General features: G+C 41.0%; 2 protein-coding genes across 2 annotated transcripts in view; one reads left to right on the top strand and one right to left on the bottom strand.

Annotated features, from left to right (window-relative positions):
* Nucleotides 1-1,746: 1,746 nt before the first annotated feature.
* Nucleotides 1,747-3,317, bottom strand: LOC134471370 (nephrocystin-1-like). The gene is made up of 2 exons (XM_063229986.1): nucleotides 3,223-3,317; nucleotides 1,747-2,162 (listed from the first exon to the last, which is right to left on the bottom strand). Exons 1-2 carry the CDS (start codon nucleotides 3,289-3,291, stop codon nucleotides 1,845-1,847), a joined length of 387 nt encoding a protein of 128 aa, XP_063086056.1. The 5' UTR covers nucleotides 3,292-3,317; the 3' UTR covers nucleotides 1,747-1,844.
* A 5,381-nt stretch (nucleotides 3,318-8,698) lies between these two features.
* Nucleotides 8,699-24,487, top strand: part of LOC134471455 (liprin-alpha-1-like) — a 58,482-nt gene continuing 42,693 nt past the window's right edge. The window contains exons 1-5 of the mRNA XM_063230347.1: nucleotides 8,699-9,530; nucleotides 21,558-21,659; nucleotides 22,047-22,211; nucleotides 22,617-22,691; nucleotides 23,015-23,110. Of these exons, the coding sequence (XP_063086417.1) occupies nucleotides 9,270-9,530; nucleotides 21,558-21,659; nucleotides 22,047-22,211; nucleotides 22,617-22,691; nucleotides 23,015-23,110 (699 nt within the window). The 5' untranslated portion in view covers nucleotides 8,699-9,269. The remainder of the gene's footprint in view (nucleotides 9,531-21,557; nucleotides 21,660-22,046; nucleotides 22,212-22,616; nucleotides 22,692-23,014; nucleotides 23,111-24,487) is intronic.

Raw genomic sequence — 24,487 nt, 5'->3', positions numbered from 1 at the left:
GGTTCACACAGCTTCCTGTTCCTTCCGGAGAGGACCTTGGGGATGACGAGACAGCCACTCAGCAACAGTGTAGGAACAAGTCCCTGCTTCTATGGAGGGCATGGTCCTGGGGACAGGAGGCTGTCATCTAGAGGTGTCCCAGGGGGCTATGTGGTGATGGCAAAGGTGTCTTGGGCATCATCAGCACCTCATCTGTCACTGAGGGAAGACGGGAGGGTGGAGGGAGGGGTCTCCCCAAACTCACTCTCAGAGACATTGTGAAGCCTCTTTTCCAAGGCCAGGTTCTGATGATCACTGCTGTGGCCGGTGACCCTCCATGCCATGCCAATTTCCAAGACTAAGGACTGCGTGGCTTGAGGGTAGAATTTAGGTGTGTCCCCAAACCTCCTGTGTTGGAAGCTTGGTCCCCTGTGTGGTGATGTGAGGAGCTGCCAGGACCCTTAAGAGGTGGGGGAGGGAGGGTTAGGGCAGTTGGTTGGATCTTGGGGTGCTGCCCCCAGCAGGGATGAAGGCAGGTCCCATGGGGGCAGCTCTTGGCAGGGCAGAGCAAGTTGGGGACAAGTGCCCTCCCTGCTCTGTGGGTTGCCATCCTGCCTGCCGTGAACTCCAGTGGCCTTTGCCAGAGCCTAGCGGATACTGTGCCGCTCCCTGAAACTCCATGGCTGTGAGGTAAACACCTGTTTTCTCTGTAAGTGACCCTGCTTAGGTATCCTGTCATAGTGGTAGCAAATGGACTCATACAAGGACCAAGTTTAGCTTAAGGGTTAACTAGGATGTGGTACAGAAATTTAACAACCTGACAGATCTCTAAACATACCTGCCTCTTTTATAGCAGAATGCTGTAAAAAATCTCTAATGGTTCTAAGAGTTGAGGTTACACCCTTTCCCAACCAACCTGTCATACTTTTCTTCAAATAGTGTCCTCAGATTTTATTTGCACACAGTTCTTAAATGCTTGCATCTCATGAAGAGAAAATGACACCCGGTCTTCAGTGTGCATCAGCCGTGCTACCCACTAGCTCTGATCTCAGGCGAGGATCTCATGTGCTGGCCTGGGCACAGCAGTAACAGCAGTAACATGGAGAAAACCAGGTCTTCCTGCTGCAGTGGTGGTGAAGACCACTGAACCAGCCAGAACAGTGCCAGTCGCACAAAAGGCACTCCATCAATGCCGGCTGGTTCCACTCATCAGCTGCTACCATTAATTACAACAGCAAGGCTGGACTTCTGCCAGCAGCCACAGGTTTATCTGAATGGAGAAAGACCCGATTAGCTCATCTCTGTACTCTGGAAGGGTGAGATAATCCCACTCTCCAGGCTTGATTTCTTTTTTTTCTTTTTCTTTGGCACTGGGAATTGAACTCAAGACCTTTCACTTGCCAGGCAGGTGCTTATGCCTCTGAGCTGTATTCCCAGCCCCTTGATTTCTTTTTGACAGAACACACATATTGATTTTAAAAGGAAAAAATGGCTAATTAGGGGTAAATCATATTTAAATATCAAACTGAATTGAGTGATTAACAGATGAGATCAATTTTGCTAGTAAAACTTGTAAATTTATATATATTGGCTATGAAATTCTTGTCAGATATGTGATTTGGAAATATCTTCTATTTTGTGGGTTGTTTCTGAATAAACATAAACTTGGCTTTTCATAAGATCTGGCTTATGTAGAAATCTGTACTATCAACTTAAACTTAAGTAGTTGGTTTTTGAAAGTTATCTTCAAATTAAAGTATAACAGTATTCCTTATAAAATTGATTTTATTTTTTAAAAGCATTCATATTATTAGATAAATATATCTTTAAAAATACCATCTGTACAGAAAAAGAGCAGGTCCCAGTCAGAATGGGTCACTCTGGGTTCTGCCACTTGGTGAGAGGCCTCCCCGTGGATCACTCCTCCTGCCCGCACCCAGGAAGTCGTAGGCCTGCTCCGAGAGGTCGAAAGGCTCATGGACTCCGTCCTTGGACAGCAGGGCCTGCAGGGCACCCTGGTTCTCCTGGGTTTGCTTGAGGAAGTCAGCGATGATTTTCCACCGCGCAGCCTCTGTCTCCTCTTCGGCCCACCGGAAGGGGGGCAGCAGCGTGGAGTGCAGCAGCGGGAGCACACGGTCGTGGTAGACCAGGAGGAAGCTGGCCTTCAGGAGCTCTCTGTCCCTCTGGGGAAACAGCGGCACCCAGCAAGAGTAACCGTGGGTGGAACACATCATTACACTTAAGCAGGAGATTCTGATCCTTGTTAGTTAAAAGCCACCTGCAAGGCGCCATGGGAGAGGTGCCCTTTGTGCCTGACAGCTAAAAAGCCACCCCAGAGCACAGCCGGGGGGTTCCCTGAGACAGTCTCCCAGTGTCTCCTTGAGTGTCACACACTCTCAGGAGACCACAGCATTGCCATCTAACGCTGGTGACAAATGTGTGGTTCTGCTAAGACGCAGAGCAAGGTCAGCTGTGTCTACTTAGCCCAGTGACAGCATAGTAGAGACAACTGTCTGGCTTCTGTAATGGAGGGACAGATGTACACATGGGGTCCAGAGAAAGGAGATCCAGGAGGTAAGGATTTGGTAGAATTCTAGCAGTGCCTGGGCTGGGAAGCGGGGGTCCTGTGGTCCAGAGGGCACCAGAGCCTCCCTGTATCAAGAGGATCCACCCAGCCCCGAGGCCATCAGGCCATGGTCGGGGCACAAGGGGCACAATGGCCGAGGGCAGAGCAATCCGTATGCAGCGCTCTCCACACAAACACTGCCCTGACAACACTGAGGTACTGCAGCCTGCCTTTTAGCAAAGGTCGTGTGCCAGCTGTGGGAAAGGTCATATAGCAAAGGGAAGCCCAAGTAAGCTGTATAAATAAGTCTGTGGTATATTTATATGCTGTGTAAATAAGTCTATGGGATATAGCACCCCCAGCAGTCAGAGTTTTCGGTTTGCTTGTTCTCGCACAACCCTTACTTAGATCAACACTTCAGATAACCAGCACTTTAGATCAGGAAATGGCAAACAGGACCACGGGGAAATGCGTCTGTGTGTACACAGGGCCTCAGAGGTCCCAGGCCAGCCTCAGTCACTTGTATCCTGGCGGCAGAGGACAGTGCTTGTCGCCAGATGTGTGGCCCGCAGGGTGAAATATTTACCACCCGGCCCTTTACAGAAGTCGCCTGCTGATCTTGGGTCAGCGCAGTTGAACCGCTGCTCACAGATCCATGCGACTTCTGTGATAATCACAGTTCTTCTAAGTGACACGAGCGGACCCAGGCACTTGTGAGTATGGGACACAGCCCAGGCCAAACTCATCTTTCCTTGTCCCCATGTGATTTAGTTGTTGGGAGTTGGAGGGAACATTTTTTTAAAAATCAGGGATATGTGATAGCCAGGGTCTTTTTCATAGCTCAGGCTGGCCTTGAACTTCTATGTAGCTAGCCCAGGCTGACCTTCACCTTGCAGCAATCCTCCTGCCTCAGCTAGAATTATAGATGTATGCTGCCACACCCTGCTGAAAACAAACTTGTCCAACAGATAGAAATTTCTGAGTCGACCCAGCATAATCCAAAGGGGTCTTCAAGAGGCAAAGGGAGGGGCCTGGGGATTTAGCTCAGCGGCATAAGCACCTGCCTTGCAAGCAGGCAGTCGTGAGTTCGATCCCCAGTACCGATAAAAATGAAAAAGAAGCAAAGGGAGGCTAAGAGCTCAGAGTCACCGTGGTGGGATGGGAGAGGACCTTGACTGTTACTGCCAGCTCTGAAGTTGAGGAAAGTGGACAGAATCCACAAGTCCCTCCAGAAACTGGAGGCAGGAGGAAGTGGATTTTCCACTGGACCTGCAGAAAGGAAGGCAGCCTGGCCATACCATGTCTTTAGCTCAGGAAGACCCTTGCCAGATCCAGACCTACAAAACTGAAGGGACACTGTTTCTTTAGGTTATCAAGCTTGTGGTGTCACCAGAGTCTCCACAGACCATCCAGTCTTCATTACTTGGTGGTTGGCATGGTCTGTGTCTGACCACAGAGTCCCTTTCTCCACTAGGTGACTGCTGGGTGCCCAGAAGGTGCTTTGCTTGATAAATGATGCAAACCTGATGGCATGAAGAATCAAGGGACCCACGTTTGGTGATTTCTCCATGTGATGTTTCCTCCCACTTTTCTGTGGTGCAGGGTACAGAACCAGGGCCCTCACACACGCTCTAGTCAGGCACCCTGACACTGAGACACACTCCCAGACTCCCCTCCTCAAGTTTTAATTGGCAGGATCAAAATTTGTCTATATTTATGATTGGTAACATGCTACTTGTTTTGTTCCTTGGATTTTTGAGACACTTTTGCTCTGTAGTTCAGGCTGTCCTTGAACCCACAGCATTCTTCTTGCTTCAGCCTCCCACGAGCTGGGAATAGCGGTGTGTGCCACATCGCCCAGTCTGTCACATATTTTGATATGTGTACACACTGCAGAACAGCTAAACTGAGCTAATTCATGTGTGTTATCGCTTGGGGTTATTTTTTCTTCGTGATGACAACTCTTAAGTCAACTGAACCCTTTTTGCTTTTTAAGAATGGTTTTTGTTTTATATCACAATGTTTAAAAAGACTGCGCGCAAGGTAAGGAGCGGGAGACTGAGGCAGGAAGGTTGGAGCTGGCAGAATTCTACAAGAAATACAAAGAAGACCTAATGCCGACAGTCCTCAAACTATTCAATGAAATTGAAAGGGAAGCAATCCTTCCTAAGTCATTCCTGGAAGCAAATATCACTCTAGTACCAAAACCTGAGAAAGACCCAACTAAAAAAGAGAACTATAGACCGATCTCCCTAATGAACACAGATGAAAAAATCCTCAATAAAATATTGGCAAATAGGATCCAGCAAATCATCAAGAAGATTATACACCATGACCAAGTGGGATTCATCCCAGGAATGCAAGGATGGTTCAACATACGCAAATCAATAAATGTAATCCACCATATCAATAAAGCCAAAAATAAGAATCACATGATCATTTCTATAGATGCAGAAAAAGCCTTTGATAAGGTCCAACATTTATTCATGATAAAAACTCTACAGAAAATTGGAATAGATGGTCTTTACCTCAATATAATAAAGGCCATTTATGACAAACCAACAGCCAGCATCATACTAAATGGCCAAAAATTGAAAGCCTTTACTTTAAAATCAGGCACAAGACAAGGATGTCCTTTATCACCACTCCTATTTAATATAGTACTGGAAGTACTAGCCAGAGCAATTAGGCAAGAAAGAGAAATAAAAGGGGTAAAGATAGGAAAAGAAGAAGTTAAGTTGTCATTGTTTGCAGATGACATGATACTCTACATAGAAGACCCCCTAAGCTCCATTGAAAGACTCTTAGATACAATAAATAAATTCAGTAATGTGGCTGGATACAAAATCAATACTCAGAAATCAATAGCATTCCTATACACAAACAACAAAACCACAGAGAGGGAAATAAGGGAAACTGGACTATTCACATTAGCAAGCAAAAAAATGAAATATTTAGGAATTACTCTTACGAAAGAAGTGAAAGACTTATACAGTGAAAACTATATTACACTGAAAAAGAAAATTGAAGATGATCTCAGAAAATGGAAAGACATCCCTTGCTCATGGATAGGAAGAACAAACATTGTGAAGATGGCCATTCTCCCAAAACTCTTATACAGATTCAATGCAATCCCAATAGAAATACCATCAACATACCTTATAGATCTAGAGAAATCACTCCTAAATTTCATCTGGAACCAGAAGAGACCTAGAATCGCAAAAGCAATTCTAAGCAGCAAAGACAAAGCAGGAGGCATCACAATCCCTGACTTGAAATTATACTACAAAGCAACAGTAGTAAAATCAACATGGTATTGGAATCAAAACAGAGCTGAAGATCAATGGAATAGATTAGAAGATACAACCACAACTACAAACACACTCAACCACCTTATCTTCGATAAAGGAGCCAAGCAGGTTCACTGGAAGAACGACAGTCTCTTTAATAAATGGTGCTGGAAAAACTGGCTCTCCATTTGCCGAAAACTAAAGCTAGACCCATGTCTATCACCATGTACTAAATTAAAATCTAAATGGGTCAAAGATCTGAATATTAAAACAGAAACGCTAAATCTATTGGAAGACAAATTGGGTAGAAACCTTGGAGACATAGGAGTAGGTAGAGAATTCATGAATAGGACTCAAACTGCATGGGAAATACTTCCCAGAATCAATAACTGGGACCACTTCTTATTAAAAAGTTTTTGCATGTCAAAAGAAATCTCCAGCATAGTGAAAAGAAAACCCACAAACTGGGAAAAGATTTTAGTGAACTCTCTCTCAGACAAGGGACTCTTGTCTAAAACATATAAAGAATTAAAAAAACTCAGACCTTCAAAATTCAAAGATCCAATCCAAAAATGGGCATCTGTGATGAATACGCAATTCTCAGATGAAGAAATGCAAATGGCAAATAAATACATGAAAAAATGCTCATCATCATTGGTCATTAGAGAAATGCAAATTAAAACCACACTGAGATACCATCTCACTCCTGAAAGAATGGCCAGGATCAAGAAAACCAACAACAACAAATGCTGGAGAGGCTGTGGGGAAAAAGGAACTCTCCTGCACTGTTGGTGGGAGTGTAGACTGGTACAGCCTTTGTGGAGGTCTGTCTGGAGGTTTCTCAAAAAGTTGGGATTGGAAATCCCATTTATTCCAGCTATTCCACTTCTAGGCATATTCCCAGAAGAACTGAAAGCATCATACCACAGGGATATATGTGCACCTATGTTTATAGCAGCACAATTTGTAATCGCCAGATCTTGGAAACAACCCAAGTGTCCATCAACTGAGGAATGGATAAAAAAGTTGTGGTATTTCTATACAATGGAGTATTATTCAGCTATAAAGAAGGATCGCATTGAGATATTTATCAATAAATGGGCGCAGCTTGAGACCATACTCATAAGTGAAATAAATCAATCTCGCATGTATGAATACCGAATAGTTTCCCTAATGTAAGTAATGATTCAAATATATAAAAATATGTGATAATCATGATTCCCCATTATGTGGCCTTGAAGCCTTATAAAATTTTCACTTATTAATTAGAAAGGCTTTACTCTGGGCTTTTTGATATGGAAATATTTGAAGCTATAGTATATGAAGTTTTATCCAAATATTTTAAGGAAAAAGACAGACACTATGGTAACTACTATTCTTTAAAAAAATTATTTAGCTATTTCTTATGTTTATTTTAATTAAGGGAAAAACTTAAAAAATTAGGATATATAGTAGTAACTCTTTTTGATCTCCTATTAACTTGTTTTGAAGTCCTGTAATACTCCCAAGATCTTGTTTTGACTGATTAGACTCTGTTCCATTCTGTGCGATAGTAGCAAGTTTGAAGGTATAAGCAACTAATTTGAAGGCAATAAGATTCACAAAGATGCCCATTCTGGTTTGACTATTGTCTCCTTTGGAAGTCCTGTAATGTTCACAATGCCTACGTTTTATTGGTCTTGTTCTCCACTGTTTTGTCCGGCTTTATAATATCTAATGAGATGGACAATTCCTTTTAAGGAAACAAGAGACAATGTTGATAACCATTGTTGATGACCTTGTACTCTGTTCTACATCATGTGCTATGTCTATCCTTGGTTTTGACTTACAGCTTTGTTTTGCCATATTTGACTTTATTCTCTCCCCCCCAAAAAAGTAATAAGAACTAAGGAGTAATAAAATCCAAAATGTGTAAATTTTGTTATAAAAAAGAGAGGGAGGGGAAAAAAAAGAGCTCTAACGGATATAACAACAAGTGTGTTTAGGGATGTTAAATAGCTGACTATATTAATGTTTTTGGATCATTGAACACAGCTGTTTGCAGTCTCTCTGTTTGAATGTCTACTTTGTATTCTTTGATACTGTGATTTGAGCAACTATTTCCAAGATGATATTATGTAATCTATTAACAGGTGATTTCTTACTGTTATGTTTTTTTTTTTTGTAGTTCTGTATTATGTGTAACCTTACACTGCTTTGTTTTGTTTTGTGTTTTTCTCTTTTTCCTCTTAAATAAAAAAAAAAAAAAAAGGAAGGTTGGAGCTGGCCAGGGGCCACCCGCCAAATGTCACCCGGGGGTGGGCGTGGCCGGGGGCAAAGCTTCAGCGCTTGGCTGGCGGTTGGTCCTGCGCTGGCGGTTGGTCCTGCTCGCGGCTAGCAGGACCCCCTAGGTCTCGAGGGACGGATTCTAAACCACTGCACATCGCCCAGGAGACCCCAGTGATGGCACTGTGGACTCGCCTGTATGGCCGCGTCCTGGAAAGCTCTAGGGTAAGTGGGGCCAGAACTTGTACAGCACCCGGTGAGGTGCTAGAAATCATCGTGGTCAGGTGTGCGGTCGCGGGGATCTCTTGCTGGAGGGTCGCACCTGCCTGGGGTACTACTCTGGAAGTCTTCAGCGATCCCTGTCGCCCTCATTAGGCCCGTCTGTCTATGTGACACAATAGCCTCTCATGATCGTACCTCTTACCTTTCCTTCCTAACCATTCTCCACTGTACTGACCTGCTGTATTTCCATTGTGAAGCCTTCTTTTTTTTTTTTTTTTGAGCTGTAAACTTAAGTTAGGTTGACTGAACAGCCACTGCAGTCCTTGAAAAACATCTCTCTTAAAAAAAAAAAAAAAAAAAAAAAAAAAAAGAAAAACATCTCTCTTGAGCCATAGCAAATCCAATTCCTTTCTGTGTTCACTAAATTAAGCCCAAGAATTCAGGCAGGCCTTCCCAGGAGCTGACTGCACACAGTCAATAAGATGTAAGATGTAAGATGCCTGTTGGATTTTGTACTTGTCAGTTTTCCTGGCTGTATACTGCTTCTGTGCTTTTCCTGAAAAAGGATTGAGTGGAATGGGCCCCTACCAGGAAATAGAAAAAACTAGGTAACAGAAGCGCACTTGTTTTCAAAACTAAAAAGTTTGCTTTTGCAAACAAAACCTCACATGGTTTGCTCTATTCTTTATAGGAGAAATAAGTAGCTCTCTTTGGGCCTTACATCTTCCCAGCATTGTTGTCTTCTTTAGTGTCTTCATGTGGTGGCTTTCTGCATTTAATGGGTGCCTGGGTGTATCTTCACAGAGTATTTGCATCCAAAGAATAACAGATCTGTGAATAAAGAGATTGTCAGCTTTCCTTTATTAGCTACAGATACTCATAAAGTTGTAGATTTGTGGGAACCTGTATTTTCCGTATAATGACTAGTCCTGTGTTTTTGTTCCAAAATGATGTGTGAGGTGATGCCCACCATCAGTGAAGAAGGCCCTTCAGGAGGAAGTGAAAACCATGGATCTGGCTGCCCTTCACAACCAGATGCAGATTCCCATTTTGAACAGCACATGATGTCCATGCTAGAAGAAACATACATTGCTCAGAGCACACTGATAGAGACTCAAGAAACATTGGCGTTGACCCAGGGGAAATTGCTCGAGGTTGGTCATGAGAGAGATTCGTTGCAGAGACAACTCAATACTGCGCTTCCACAGGTATGTGTGGTTTTCACCTGAAACTACAGGTTTTTTCTGTTACGTGTCTTTCTGTGGTACCATCTTTTGTTTTTGTACCTGTATATTTTGTGTAACCAACCACTTGTCAAATGATAGTTCCTAGTGTTTGTAAGCGCATGCAGAGTTCCTGGGGATTCAGCTACTTAGGGCAAACAAACTAGTGTTCTGTAAAGTCATGTGAAAATATCTTACTACTTTCACTCTTCGCTGAGGAACTGCTAAAGATTTGGGAATGCACTTTGAAGGTTTTTTAAAAAGACTTGAAACAACAACCAAGCGGCATGGTCCTTGGTTTCTTTGATTCTGTTTTGTGAGATCTCTTGCTTAATGTAGGCTTCCCATGGCTTGTATCTCAGGAATTGTATGTGTGTTTAGGATTGTATCTCAAGGATTTGCAGTTTTCTAATGAAATTTGGTAGATAATAATTTTTTTTTTTGTTTTTGGTATCAGGAATCGAACTGAGGACCTTGCTCTTGCCAAGCAGATGCTTGTTGCTGCTGAGATATTATCTCTAGCCCTTGAAATTTGGTAGACAAGGATTGATTTCACAGAGAAAAATTTTTACAGACTATCTTTACAGAATACCGGTGTTTGTAAATCACATTTGTAATAAGGGATAGAAAACTGGAAATTTATTCTTTAGGAACTTTCTCCTTTTAGACTAGACTTCTAAGTTTAAAACAACTGGGCTGGGGATTTAGTTCAGCAGCATAAGCTTCTGCCTGGCAAGCATAAAGTCATGAGTTTGATCCCCAGTACCAAAAACAAATATATAAAAGTAAAAACCACCTCAAAGTTGGAAACAACTGTACTTCTTTCTTTAATTATATTACATTCAGCCCAGTATCTCAAAACTGCCTCTTGTGGAATTAAATGGAGACTGAATGGCATGTGAAGGGAGAACATAGTAAAACTAGAAAAATGTAAGGTAAATGGTACACAGCATAGTGGGAGATAAGTAGCTTATTATTTAGGTGTTTATAAGCCATCGAGTACCATTTTACTTGTTCATAATAGTTGCCTTTCTGGTCCATTCAGGTAGACCTGAATAAGCATACATCTATGCTGTCATGATGAGTCTGCAGTGATAAATCGGCAAATGAACACTAGCCCTAATGTATTTGTTGGCTATAGTCAATTCTCCTGAAAGATTAATAAGCCAAGCATTTGAATTTCCTTTTTAGAAACAATAATTTGATGTTAGTGCTATATGTTTCTTTTGTTGGTTAGAGAATCAGTAAATTGTTTGCTTTTGTGGAGCATAGGGTTGAAGGAGGGCTTCATTTGTGTTTGCCTAAGTGCTCTGTCACTGAGCTCCATCCCTCCTAGTCACATTAAGATTTTTCTCATTGGAATCTTATAAATGTCAGAGTTTATTTAGGTCAGATTTTACTATAGAAGATTATAAGAACTGGCCAACTTGTATTTGTGTAGGGAGGTAATGGGGAGCAGTTTATGTGAAGGATTTTATAGTATATACAGGTATTTGTAAATTTGTGATGGTTTAGTTTTGTTTTTGTAATATATTGACTATAATTTGAGATAGATCTACAGTTTATCTAATACATAGTTAATCTATTCAGTTTTTGGAAAAAACAGGCAGGCAGGACCTGAGAGGGAAGTGACAGGAGTTTTGTAGAGCTGGTTTCAGGCCGTGGGTGTTGTCACACCTGCTGATGAGGTGGTTGCCTGGTGATTTGTTTCTGGGGGGTTCTCAGTGTAGCAGCCTGGAAATGCTTAGTTTAGTGCATAATGTGATGATGCCACCAGGTCCCGTCACCATCTGAGCACCTGATGCAGCATTTCAGAAACACAGAAACCATGAAACAAACTTGTTTTGGTCCTTTTCCTTTCCTGGAATCAGGCTCGTCTTTGGTAGTTGTTTGACTAGAGAGGCCTGTCAAGTAAGTGCCCGGTGTACTTTTGGCACATTAGGTAGGCAGGTCAGAATGTGCCCTACTTCTAAAAATTGAAGTAAAAGGCTGGGCATGGTAGTGCATTCCTGGAATCTTCAACCCTTAGGGAGGCCAAGGCAGGAGGATCAGAAATTTGAGCCCAGCCTGAGAAACTTAGCAGTTGTCTTAAATAAAAAATAAAAAGAGAGCAGAGAATGCTCCTCAGAATGAAGGCCCCCAACTATAGCAAATATCAGAAATCTTCTCAGCGAATTTTCCATAGAGCCAACACACTTGAGAAACAGTTCCTACATCAAAATGAAACACTGGAAGCCCCTGCCTAGTTTCCAGTACAGGTGTTTCTCATTTAATTACCTGCTTAACAACTGTTTGGACTTCCCTGCTGCTCAGACTTATGCCTCCTCTTTTTTTATTTTTTGTAAAGTTCTGCACATCTGGTTCAGAGACTCTCAATGGTTTTTTTTTTTTTTAGTTTGTAATGTTTATACAGTACTATACTTTTTCTGATGGTACTCTATGATACTGTAGTTTTATGTTCTGTTGTACATTATATACTGCATAGAAGTTGTGCAAATAAAGGCAAAGTCATCAAGTTGGAGTTTCCTTTGACCATTTCTTTGTGCTGAGTGTTGTAATGTATGTACTATATACAGCTCCTCATTTAGCAACTAATTCTTTTAACGCTGTACTGACAGGAATAGGACTTGGTGGTTAAATGAGGAATCCTTGTACCTTTCCTCCAATTCTAACAATGGTCTTGATCTCTCACCATTGATTATTTTTGCTTCTTCTTGACTAAATGAAGTAAAATAGTACCTATATTGTGTTTCTTGGTTGTTTCATTGTTCATGAGATTTACCTGTGTCCTATATTTTTTGCCTATTCTCATCTGTTGTCTGGTAATCCAGCATACCAATATATCAAAATTTGTTCTTTTCTATTCATGAACATTCAGGTTGATTCCAGTTTTTATCAATTCTATCCTGAGTATTCTTGTGTATTATTTCTTTTGTGTATGAGAGTGAAGCTATGGCTGAGCATGGCGACATATGCCTATAAACTCAGCAGGGCAGAATGTTGAGGCAAGAAGACTGCGAGTTTGCGCCCCTCTTGGGCTTTATACTGAGAACCTGTCTTTTTTGGGGGGGAGGTAATGGGACTTGAACTCAGGACGCTGTGTTGCCAAACAGGAGTTGTGCCACTAAGCTATATCCCTGGCCCTCGGATCCTTTAAAAAAAAAAAAAAAAAAAGCAGAGAACTGTGGAGTGATAGATATCCCATGCATTTGTTCAGCCTTAAGAGATATTGCTAAAAGTGGCATTGTACTGACACCAACAGCATGTGAGAAGTCAGTGCGCATATCATCTTTACCCCTGACACTGTTCATTCTTTTTTTTTTTTTTTTAAACTGGTACCAGGGCTCGAACTCATGACCACCTGCTTCAAGGCAGGCACTTATGCTGCTGAGCTAAATCCCCAGCCCCCATTGTTTATTCTTTTATGTTAGCTTTTCTGGTGCCTACTTAATGGGAGAGGTGACTTAGTGAGAGAGGTACCAGAGATCGAACTCACGACTACTGCTTGCAAGGCAGGTGCTTTTGCCACTGAGCTAAATGCCCAGCCCCTTATCATGTATTTCATGTATTTCTTTAGCATTTCTACTTCTTCATCTGAGAAGGGTCTGTTCATTTTTGATGCCCATTTTTTGAATTTGGGGGTGGTTCTGTATTTTTGAGCTCCTTATATATTTTAGGCATTAATCCTTTGTCTGAGGAACAGCTGGCAAAAATGTTTTACCATCGCGTGGGTTGTCTCTGCACTCTCTTGGTAGTTTCTCTTGCTTTTCAAAAGATTTTGAATAAGATGCAGTCCAAGTTGTTGATTATTTCTGATAGAAGCTTTGCAATTGGGGTTTTTTTCCATGAGATCTTTGCCTATACCAAAGTCTTCAGTTCTACCTGTCTTCCAGCAGATTGGAGTTGTTTCTATTTTCATATTGAAGTCTTTGAGCTATTTGGATTTTAGCTTAATGCCTGGGAAGGGATATGGGTCTAGTTGTAATCTTTGGCATGTGGAAAGCCAGTTTTTTCCAGCACCATTTCTTAAAGAAGCTATCTTTCTTCCAGTGAGTATGTTTGGCTCCTTTGTCAAAGATAAGATGATTGAGTATGCTGGAGTTGTTTCTACATCTTAAAATCTGTTCCATTGATCCTTGAGTCTGGTTGTTTTGTTTTGTTTTGTTTTGTTTTGCCAGTTTTTATCACAATAACTTTGTAGTATAATTTGCAGTCAAGGATTGATTGGATTCCTTTCTGGTTTTGGTATCAGGATAATACATGCTTCCAGGAATGAATTTGGGAGTATGGCTTCTCTTCAATTTCTTAAAAGAGACTGAAGTAGTAGTATTAGGTTTTCTCTAAATTTCTTGTGGTGTTCAGCAGTGAATCTGTCAGGGCCTAGGGTTTTCTTTATTGATGGGTTTTTAATTACATCTTCACTTTCACTGACAGATACTGATTTATTTAGAATTTTTATACCTTCTTGATTCAGCTGTGGTAATTCATATGTAACTAGGAATCTGTCTATTTCTTCTTTGTTTTCTATCTTACAATACACATTCTGAAAGTAGGTTTGATTTTGAGGATCTTCTGAATATCTGTAGGGCTTCTTGTGATTTCCACCTTTTGATTCCCAATTGTATGTGTTTGGGTCTTTTTTGTTTTTAATAAGGTTGGCTGAGAGTTTGTCAAGTTCATTTAATGTAACACAGAACTCTTTGTTTCATTGATTCTTTGTATTATTTTGTTAGTCTCCATTGCTTTAACTTCTGCTCTGTTCTCTATAACATCCTCCTTTTTACAAGCTTTAGGCATGACCTGCCCTTGATCTAAAAGCTTGAGGTTCAACAGTAGGTTATTTGAGCTTGCTCTGTTTTTCAGCTATGGGTATTCAGTGCTGTAAATTTCCCTCCTAGGACTGCTTTCATTGTGTTCCTTATGTTCTGTTACAATGTATTGGCATTATCATTTAATTATAGATACTATTTAATTTCATCTATAACCCATTGGTTATCCAGGAAGGTATTATTGAATATCTATATGTTTATGAATCTTGTAGTTGGCCATTGATTTCCAGTTTCACTGCACTGTGGGCTGATAATATGTCTGGAATAATTTCAACTTCTTTCCATTTCTTTAAGCATGTTCTGTGAGCTACAATGTGTCCTATTGTGGAGAAGGTTGCATATGCAGCAAAAAGAATGTGTCCTCTGATGTTCTGGTGTGGAATACACTGTAGAAATCTGCTAAATCCGTTTGTTTAACAATTTGGTTCAGTTCTGACATTACATTGTTGATTTTCTTGTTTAGTTGATCCACCCATTTGTGACAGTGGGATAGTGAATTCCCTGTTATAAATGTATTAGCGCATATTTTGCTTATCATGTCTATTAATATTTGTTTGTATAGTTGGGTTTTCCATGGTTGGCATTTGGTGCATATATATTTATGACTGTTATCATTTCCTCTTGGATTGTTCCCTTTACAAGGATACAGTGACCTTTGTCTCTTAATCAGTCTTGGCTTGAAATCCCTTTGTCTGCAGATAGAATAACTACCCCTGCTTTTTTCCAGGTTCCTGTTACATGAGTATTGTTTTCCATCCTTTGACCTTTCAGTCTGTGAATTTCTTTTTGAATAAAATGTGTTTCTTGTATGCAGCATATTGTTCGATCCTGCTTTTTGATCCATTCTGCCAGTCTGTTTCTTTCGTTGGGGAACTGAGGCCATTAACATTGATTATAACTGATATGTATTGACTTATCTTTTCATGGTTATTCTCTTATCATTGGTTCTCTTTTTCCCTCCTCTGTGAAATGCTTGCCTTGCCTGGTTGATTGATTCTGTTGTTCTTCATGGAGTTGTAGTCCTTAATATCTCTTTCAGGAATGTCCATCAGAACATTTTGGTGTGCTGGTTTGGTGTTCGTGGGTTTCCTCAGGTGTTCTTTATCATGGAAAGTTTTATTCATTAATTTTGAAAGTTAGTTTTCCAGTGTAAATCAATCTAGTTTGGAGGTTGTTTTCTAGGGCTTGAAAGGCTTCACTCCAAGCTCTCCTTAACTTGAGCATTTATGTTGAGAAGTCTGCTGATTCTGATGGGCTTTTCTTTATAAGTGATTTGTTTCTTTTCTCTAACAACTTTTAATAATCTGTTCTTGTGGTGAATTTGTGGAATTTTGAGTATTATATGCCTTGGTATAGATTGTTTTTGTAGTGGTGAATTGGAGTTTTTATAATGGCTAATTTCTTCACTTATCTCTGTGTTGAATTTTTTACCCTGCTTGGGAATTTTTCTCCCATTACTTTTGTGAACAAGTTTAAGCAATTTGTGGTATCTCCTGCTTTTTCATTGACTCCAGTCAATCTTACATTATTCCTCTTTGCATCATTTAGTGGCCACTGGATTGACTTTTTTTTTTTTTTTTTGGTCCTTTGCTTCTTTTAAGAAATCTTTCTTTCCATGATTGCTAACTGTAATTCATCTTCTATAATCTCCTGGATATCTGTTTGAATCTATTTCTTCTTGGTTCCTCTCCCCCCAAACCCATTTTATTTTGAGAAAAAAAAAAAAAACTAAAACAAAAATTTCAAAACAGCAATCAGGGCAACAATGGCACATACATTATTCATTATCATCCCCAAATCATTCACTCAGAGCACAATATTTCTTTCCTGTGCTAGGCATTCATGGTCTCCATTATTTCCCTAAGCTCTTTATTTATCTTTTTATCCATATAGTTCTAGAGTCACTCACCATCTCTGTAGTTATCTAAGAAATTATTTCTGTTTTTATTTTTATAGAGCTTTGTTCATCTGCTTATTACAGGATCTCGCCATGCAGTTCAGGCTGGCTTTGAACTCGTGTAGTACATGTTGGCAGTTCTCCAGGCTCAGATTGCCAAATGCTGGGATTACACTCTGCACCACCATGCCTGGCTGTTCAGTTTTATAATAGATATTGCTGTAACATCCTTGTCATCATGGGAATATCAGAGAGTAGGTGGTTATCAGGGCCCTTTGTTCTATTGTGTCATGCTTTAAATCGCATGTGTTCAAACAGAATGTGCTCTTTGAGTAGTAATTTATAGTGTTTTCTAGTAAATCTTGGATAACTTAGATTTAAATTTGTGATAAAAGATTATTTGATTTCCAGTTATATTTCCTCTAAATCCTGTCTCCCTTATTTCTGTCTTGTCCTTTGTATTGTAATATATTTGCCTGAGTAGATCCTTGAATTTTTAGCTTTAAATCGTGTCATAAATCTGGTGTCTATTTCTATGCATGCGTCTTGTCAGCCTAGCAACTTAAGGAACTATCATAGAAAGGCAAATTTTCCAGTAACTGAGCATACCTTTGTATCTTCCTAATGCATGGAAGAGTATAGTATGTCACACATAAGTGTAATGTTGTCAATATATTGTAATGAATAACTGATGTTTCATTGGAAATGTTTAAACTGACCTGCCACATCACAAGTTACTGTTCTCTTGGCAATCAGCCATCCATGGAACATGGGGACAGATGTCAGTGCTTGCTATACTCAGAGCTTTTGCCTCTAACCATTGCATGCGTGTGTATAATAGATGGAAAATTTAGGATTTGAAAGGAGGGAATGATTGAAGCAGAGCCATAGGCTTTAGATTGAGGAAAAACAGTTTTCTCTGATATGGAAGGCTAGAACTTAGTAAGCACTGCTCTCTGCTGGGTGCCAAACTCAGTACTTGGCCATTTTTTTGCTATATTTAGTCCACAAGCACATCCCCATGAGAAACCAGTTGCTGTGCTTGCCCCCAATTACAGATGTGGAAACTGAAATTTAGATCACATGATGTGCAGAGCAGGTATAAGTTAAGTCTGTTTTGATTCCAAAACCAGGACCATTTCTCCCTTGAGCCTGGATTTTTCAAGATGTTCTGATCTGCTGACAGTCTCCCTCTCAGAGGAAACCTTGGAATTAAAAGCGGTGCCCTGGAAGCAGTGGGGATTGCGGAGTTTTCTTTCTGTCAGTCTAGAAGCTCCCCCTAATGCCTGCTGCCTCTGGCCCTGTGCTATGCCCGCTTCATGCTTCCTGCCTTCCTGGTGGTGCACTTGTGGGGCAGTGCTGCTGCAGGTGCCAAGTGGTGATTGTCCTCAGCAGCTGTGTGTGAGCTTCTCTATGTGGCTGAGCAGAAGTGTAATTTAGTAAGGACACAGGTACAGATCCTCACTCTGTTGCTGATTAGTTCCTGGCCTGGGAGCTGTTCCTTGGCCCAGTGGAACCATGGCTTGCTCTCTTGTAAGTGAGGTAGTGATCCACACAGTAGTGCTGTTTGGAATGGCCCTGATCTGTGCCCGCCCAAAGTGAGATGCCGCGCTTTCACCAGCAGCCGGCCTCAGAGCTTACCTCTGTTCAGTGGACTTCAGTGTGGTTTGGATATTTTGGTTTTGGCAGTAAGAATTTCTCAGCAAAGGAAGCAGTCTGTTGACTTACACTCAGACACTGTAGCCTCGTCTTGTTCACTAGTCATCTCTCCTCAGCATGCAGCCTGGTGACTTAGAGGAGACTTGCTCTGGGCTGGCTATGAAAATTAGCCTAGCAATGAGTCTAAGGACAGCAAATATGGACCAGACAAAGACTGGTATGGGATGGTTACTTTTACACTTTAGTTTTACCTGGCAGAGCGAGGTGACTTCTTGGCACTTGTAGAAAGGTCTGAGACAAGGCAGTGGGTCCTAGCCTTGGGTTTCCTCTCACAAGAGAACAGAGGCAGAATGAAGGCCTGGTTCAATGAGCCTAGAATGCTCTGGGCAGAGCGGGGCCAATGTAGGGGAGTCTTGGTGCAAGAATCTCTTTTTGTGGGTGGAGCATAAGTATAGTGCCTTACCTCTTCTTTTTTCTTTTCTATTTTAAAAAATGATTGTTTTAACCTGAAATTTTAAATGATGCCTGGTAAACAACATGGTCTTAAGTTTGATTTTTGGGTCCCTCCCAAAAATATTTTTGAACTTTTATGATTCTTGTTAGTAATTTCAAGCATGATGGCCTTCTTTAGAGATGAGATTGCTGGACGTTAAACACGGGGCCTTGAACATAATAAGTAAGCATGCTCTGATTACCCTAGCCCACAGCAGTCTTGTTTTGTTACTACAATTAGAAATGAGAGTCAGACAAGGTGGTATATGCCTGTAATCCCAGCACTCAGGAGGCTGATACAGGAGGACTGCTGGAGTTTGAAGCCAGCCTGGACTACAGTGTGAGTTCATGGCCAGCCAGAACTGTATAATGAAACCTTATCTCAAAAAAGAGAGAGAAAGATACAGAATTTGTCTGTTTATCTGTTAAGATTATATCATATGTTATATATCCTAATTTAAGATTGTATCCTAAGTTAACATTGTATCCTATGTGATTTTAGACTTGCAGCCTCTAGAACTGTCAGAAATAATTATCTGTTGTTTATTAATACCCAGCCTATGACTATGGTAGTTTTTTTTTTTTTTTTTATAGTAGCTGGAAGTGACTGGGAGAGGGAGACTGCTAACAACATAAAGCCTCCTCATCTAGATGAGCATGAAACTAGATTCCACAGTGCTTAAAAATAGATAATACTAAGACATGCTTACAGAGATGACTACTCACAAACAGGTGCCTATTTCACTCGATCACAAATGGGTGGAGAATCTGCCAAAACTGCCAAAATAAGTGAGCATGATACTTAGAGACAGATTAACATCCATAGTAACAGGGACTGGCGGTAAAACGAAGCAGGTATGACAAAAAAACAACTTGGAATCTAGTAAATGAAACAGACCTTAGCTAGAATGATACAGTCTGTTGTGGACATGGTCAAAGACGGAGCATTGGCAGTAAGTCACCAAAGGTGAGCCAGATTGCAGCAAGAGAGGCAAAATGAGAAAAATTCAAGGCCCTCAATTCAGGCAGGCCTAGAGGCAGGTCCACCTATTGATGTGATAGGTGTGTGAATAGAATTGATTTGATTTTTGACTTAGAGTAATTAGAGTCTACTTTTCTTCTACCTGCCCCAGAATCTTTCTGATAAAAGATTCCATTAGAGAGAGGGCACACTCTGTCAGGAATGGTACTTATTAGGTGACCTGACAGTGAGCTCTTGCTTATCACCATGGCCGATGCCAGTTAGTACCTCGATCAGGGCCGTGTTGGCATCTACAGGAGAAATCTGTACCACAGGGAAGAGCTCACACTTAGTAGAGAACATGACAGAAGTCTAGATGGCCGGCTGGCCAATACCCTTTCCCCTACTGCTTCGCATCCACAAGTCCCATTCCTGAAGGTTGGCTTTGGGCCTATGAAGATGTCTCAACACTGGCTGGAACTCTGTCAGATTTTAAGACACATTTGGATGATTTTTACCTGGTTGGCAGGCAGGAGCAAGCAGACCCTATGTTAGTGGCCTTGGTGAGGGGGCATTTGAGTGTGAGGAGACAATCCTGCATGGCAGGTCCAGGGAGCAGAGCCTGTGTTGTTGGCCTGGGGAAAGGACCTTACCTTGTTGGCCTGGGGGAAGAAGGGGCCTTCAGTTGGTCTGGATATGAGAATCATGTGTTGCTAGCTGGGAAAGAGAAGGCTCTGCTGGCCTGGGGAGAAGAATCTCTATGTTGTTATCTGGGGAGCCACCATGGTTTTGGCCTGGTGAAGGGCCCTGTGTTTTTGGCTGGAGGAGTCCGCTATGCTGAGCTGGGTGGGGGAGGCAAATAGAAGTCCTAATTCAAATACCATGGACTCCTGGCCTTATTCCTGATATTTCTTGAATAGATAATTTCCTCATTTGCTGTTATCCTTTGAGCCATTTCCAGAAGCTTTGAAGAGTGGTTTTCATCATTTCAGGTCTCCCTGGGGAGCAGGCTGCAAAGTTCCTGCCAGGCTAAGTTCGGCTCACCCACAGTCGTGATTTTTTGGAGAAGAAAAACTAGTTTAAAAGAAATTTTGCTCTTTTCCAGTGCTTTCTGTGGCAGTGTCATCTCTATTTCTCTCTCACTTTACTTGCCCAATCTCACTGTGGCTCACATAGGCACATGAGTCGTGGTCTGGTTAAAGCAGACTTCATGGGCCTGTGCTTTCTGTGATGAGATTGACTGTGAGCTGCAAACAATTGCTACCAGTGCCCTGTAAGAGCATCGCCTGTTTTAAACTAGCTTTCTAGAATTATCTAGCTCAAGCACATGTTCTTTTGAAGGACTGATTATTTATCCGGTAGATCTTTATTCTTGTCTTTTAAAGGAAAAGCACCTAAAGCCAGAAACACTGGCAGATGATTTTACTTATTTCAGAGTTGCTTTGCTCCAAATTCACATTGCTCAATTCAGTTCATTTGTGGTATCTGTGAACCGGTGTCATAACACAAGGTTTAGCACAGAACAGTGCTGCAGGACTCCTGCAGCTTCTCTCTGCCTTTTGCAAGATCTCCTACACTGCTGCATGCATAGTGTTTTGAGAATGCCTTTACAGAGAATACAAAAGGCTTCCTAGTCCTAGCAGTAAGCCCATTCTTCATAGTTGACTTTGCTCCAATGATTCAGGGAGACTATAGGGACTAAGGGAAAATCAGAATAGAGAGGGGACTAGAATTGGATAGTGACCTTCTAGGCCTTTTTTCCTTGATTTCTCTAAGGGCTCTAGGTCTCAGATCTGTGACTGACTTACAAATGTCTTCAGATGCTTCATTTTGGGATGCCAATTGAGGAAAATGCTTTTATTTCCTGAAGTCTAAAGAGGTGGACCTGGACACTCATTATCCCCTGCTGTGCTTTCAGCAGTGCCAGGGTGGAGGGAAGTCAGATGGCCTGGGTTAGACTCTCATTCCATTGGGAATACCTATGTCACCTTACGGCAAATGGTTGATCTCCATTTCTCTGGAGGAGAATGGGAATCCTTTGCCATGTATCTTGAGATTGGGCTGCCTGTGTGTGTGGACTATGAGGCCAATGGAAGTCTTGCTTAAGAGGTTTTTTTTTTTTTTAATTTATTCATGTATGTGTTGATTTATTCCTTTACTTTGCTGCTTTGCAGGAGTCTTCAACGCTTGCAAAAGAGCTCAACATTTGCAGGGAACAGCTGCTTGAGAAGGAAAAAGAAATTGCTGAACTGAAAGCAGAAAGGAACAACATGAGGGTCAGTGGAGCTCTGGTTTAAGTGTTTTGTGCTTTTTCCTTCTGTAGAGTGTGTTCAGTATTAAATGTTGCTTAAAATTTGTGATAGAAGGCAAAGCATGGTGGCATATGCCTTCAATCCCAACATTCTGAGCCAGGAATGTCTTGAGTTAGAGGTCAGCCTGGGCTAGCTAGTAAGTCCTCAAGCCAGCCTAGACTACAAAATGAGACCTTCTTGTTAATAAAAGAAATTAGTGATGGAAATTCATGACATTCGAATACAATTGAGGGAAATTTACCTAACTCTACTGAATTGTAGGAATTTGAACTTGTTTGACCATGAGATTATGAAGGATTTGAATGTGAAATTGAAGGTGCTCTTTACACGCCCCCTTTGGCCTGGTTTCAGCTGCTCCTGGAACATCTGGAGTTCCTTGTCTCCAGGCATGAACGCTCTCTCGAAACGACTGTGATGAAGCGGCAGGCGTGGTGTCCTGCAGGTGTGTCCACAGAGATGGAAGTGCTAAAAGCACTGACATCCTTGTTTGACCACCACAAGACCCTGGACGAAAAGGTACATGAGCTACACTAGTGGTTCTGGGTTCTTACACTTGCTGGGTTCATGGCAGACTTTGCATGTGTTTGTTTACCTTTAAGGTTTGCTAAGTTTTTGAGTTCTTGTAAACAGACTTTCTGTATTAAAAGGCAATGTTCTGCATAATCAACAAACACTAACTGGAATGTGAGTCTTCAAGTGATTATTTCTGAATATTGACTGCCCATTAAGAACTGGATAGTGTTCATTTATTTAGGAACAAGAGTTTCCCGGCCTTAATATTTAAAGCCATTAACAAGGACATTTTCTTGACAGTACTAGCAATGAAAGACATTGAAAGTACTTTATTATATGCCTTTCATCAATATCAGGATAACTATATGGAAAGTGTGCGTATGCATATAAAAACTCAACTCTTTTCAGGTGCGAGAGCAATTACGTGTAGCACTGCAAAGGTGCAGCTTGCTGGAAGAGGAACTGGGCGCCACGCAGAAGGAGGTAATTGTGGGACATCATCCTAGCCCTGAAAAGGGAAAATTATTTTATTTTAATCTCTTAAAAAAACAGTGTGAAGCCTGTAATACTTTTGGATTAGATTTTTATTTCAGATTGCAAGAATCTCTAAATTTGTTGTCAAGCAGTCAGTACATTCTGTTTCTAGTAATCTGGTTCTGCTATGGATGGTCAGCTTTGGCATGTACTGTCTTTTTTATACTATGTTCAGCACTGTAGAATTATGTTTTTCCAAATGGAATTTTGCTGTCTTTACTCATTACTCTTCCATAAGTTATTGTAGTCTCATACTCAGTTTTCGATTGTAGCTAATGACTCTTAAAAAACAGAATGATCAGAAAAAATCACCAAGAGATGGAGTGCTTGACCATGAAGAAGAAGAAACACCAAGCACTAGTGGAAAGGTAAGTCCTTGAGATCTCTCTTTGTTCTGTTGCTGATTTCTTATATTTTGTGGTTCGTGTGTGATGCTGTTTGGATGCTGTTGCTGGAATGGCCTGCTTCCAGCTAAAGTGATTGTTGAGAGTCCTATCATCCAACAGATGGCATAAATCCATTTTGATAGTCCCTATGTTCAAAAGTATTTTATTTGGTAGTACACTAAGGTTATTTAAGAGTGTCCATTTTACCCATCAGAGATCTTCTGCTGGCTCCTTAAGCCATGAGGAAGACCTTGCCAAAATAATTGTGCTCCAAGAAGTCATACACAAACATTCAAAAGAGCAGAGTCAGATGAAGGAGCTCCTGGCTGCACTTTCCAGCCATGTGTCAGAGCTGCAAGAAAATCTTGACACAGCAAGAAAGGATCTCATCAAGTCTGAAGAGATGAACAAGAAATTGGAACAAGATGTTCATGAAATAAGTGATAAAAATTACAGGGTTGTCATAATGTTGAGTGCTTGGAGTGTTAAGGATAATGATTCCTTTTTTTTTTTTTTGTCCTTTCCTTGGTCGGTTATTTTCAGCATTTGCACTGTTGAATGAGTATAAATATGAATAATACAACACAGTATTGCTGTCAGATCGTGACATACCGCCTCCCCCTGGTTGAGAAATTTCTCCTTTTCTGTGGTCTTTTAAAAAGGTAGAGGAGAACTTGCCCAGCTTTTCCCACTTAGTTTATGGGAGTTTGTCCTCCACCCTCATGTGGATTCTTCATCTTTGCAGCTTCTTGGCTGTCATCATGTGTTCTTCTTTATGTTCAGCTTCTCAAGTACATGCACTCCTTAAACAAGGATTTTCAGTACTAGTTGTGCTTTGAGTTCGCTAAAGAGATGTGAGTATTCTCTGGGACTGTGGCAAAGGGAGCATTATCAGGTGTCTTCTAATTTTTTCATATTTTTCCTCAGGCACAGAGGTATGGTATTGAATTTTGGATGTTACATCAGCTCTAATGTGTGAATAGTTTTTGGGTAGTTTAGGCTTTGTGCTTATCTTGCCTATGAGATCTCATTTCATGTGAAATTGTATTTACAACATTCTGCTTTGCACCTGTACTTGTATCTTTGGTTTTATTTCTCTTGCTATACATTTTACTTTTTAGTGGCATTCTTAGCCAGAATATAATCAAATTAAGCAAGTCATTTTAGTGGAATGTTCAGTGTCAGCAGTCTGTTTTGTGACATTTGGATGTATTTATAATTTATACTGTTAACTAACTGAGCAATATTTTTCTTTTCTTTTCCTGTTTTTTTTTTTGACATATTGGGTTTGAACCTAGGGTTTCTCACATACTAGGCAAGCACCAAACCACTCACCAAACCATTTTCTTTTCTTTTTTC

The sequence above is a fragment of the Cavia porcellus genome, unplaced genomic scaffold (assembly GCF_034190915.1).
Source record: "Cavia porcellus strain 051 isolate PalLab524CR breed Dunkin Hartley unplaced genomic scaffold, mCavPor4.1 scaffold_18, whole genome shotgun sequence".
Classification (NCBI taxonomy): Eukaryota; Metazoa; Chordata; class Mammalia; order Rodentia; family Caviidae; genus Cavia; species Cavia porcellus.
This window is presented reverse-complemented; position numbering and strand designations above follow the sequence as displayed.

Bases quoted from the DNA above. Each gene is read 5' to 3' on its own strand.
- LOC134471370 (XM_063229986.1), bottom strand. From the start codon at position 3,291: ATGAGTTTGGCCTGGGCTGTGTCCCATACTCACAAGTGCCTGGGTCCG. The intron at 2,163-3,222 runs GTGATTATCACA...CTGTTTCCCCAG, and splicing joins TCGTGTCACTTAGAAGAACT to AGGGACAGAGAGCTCCTGAA.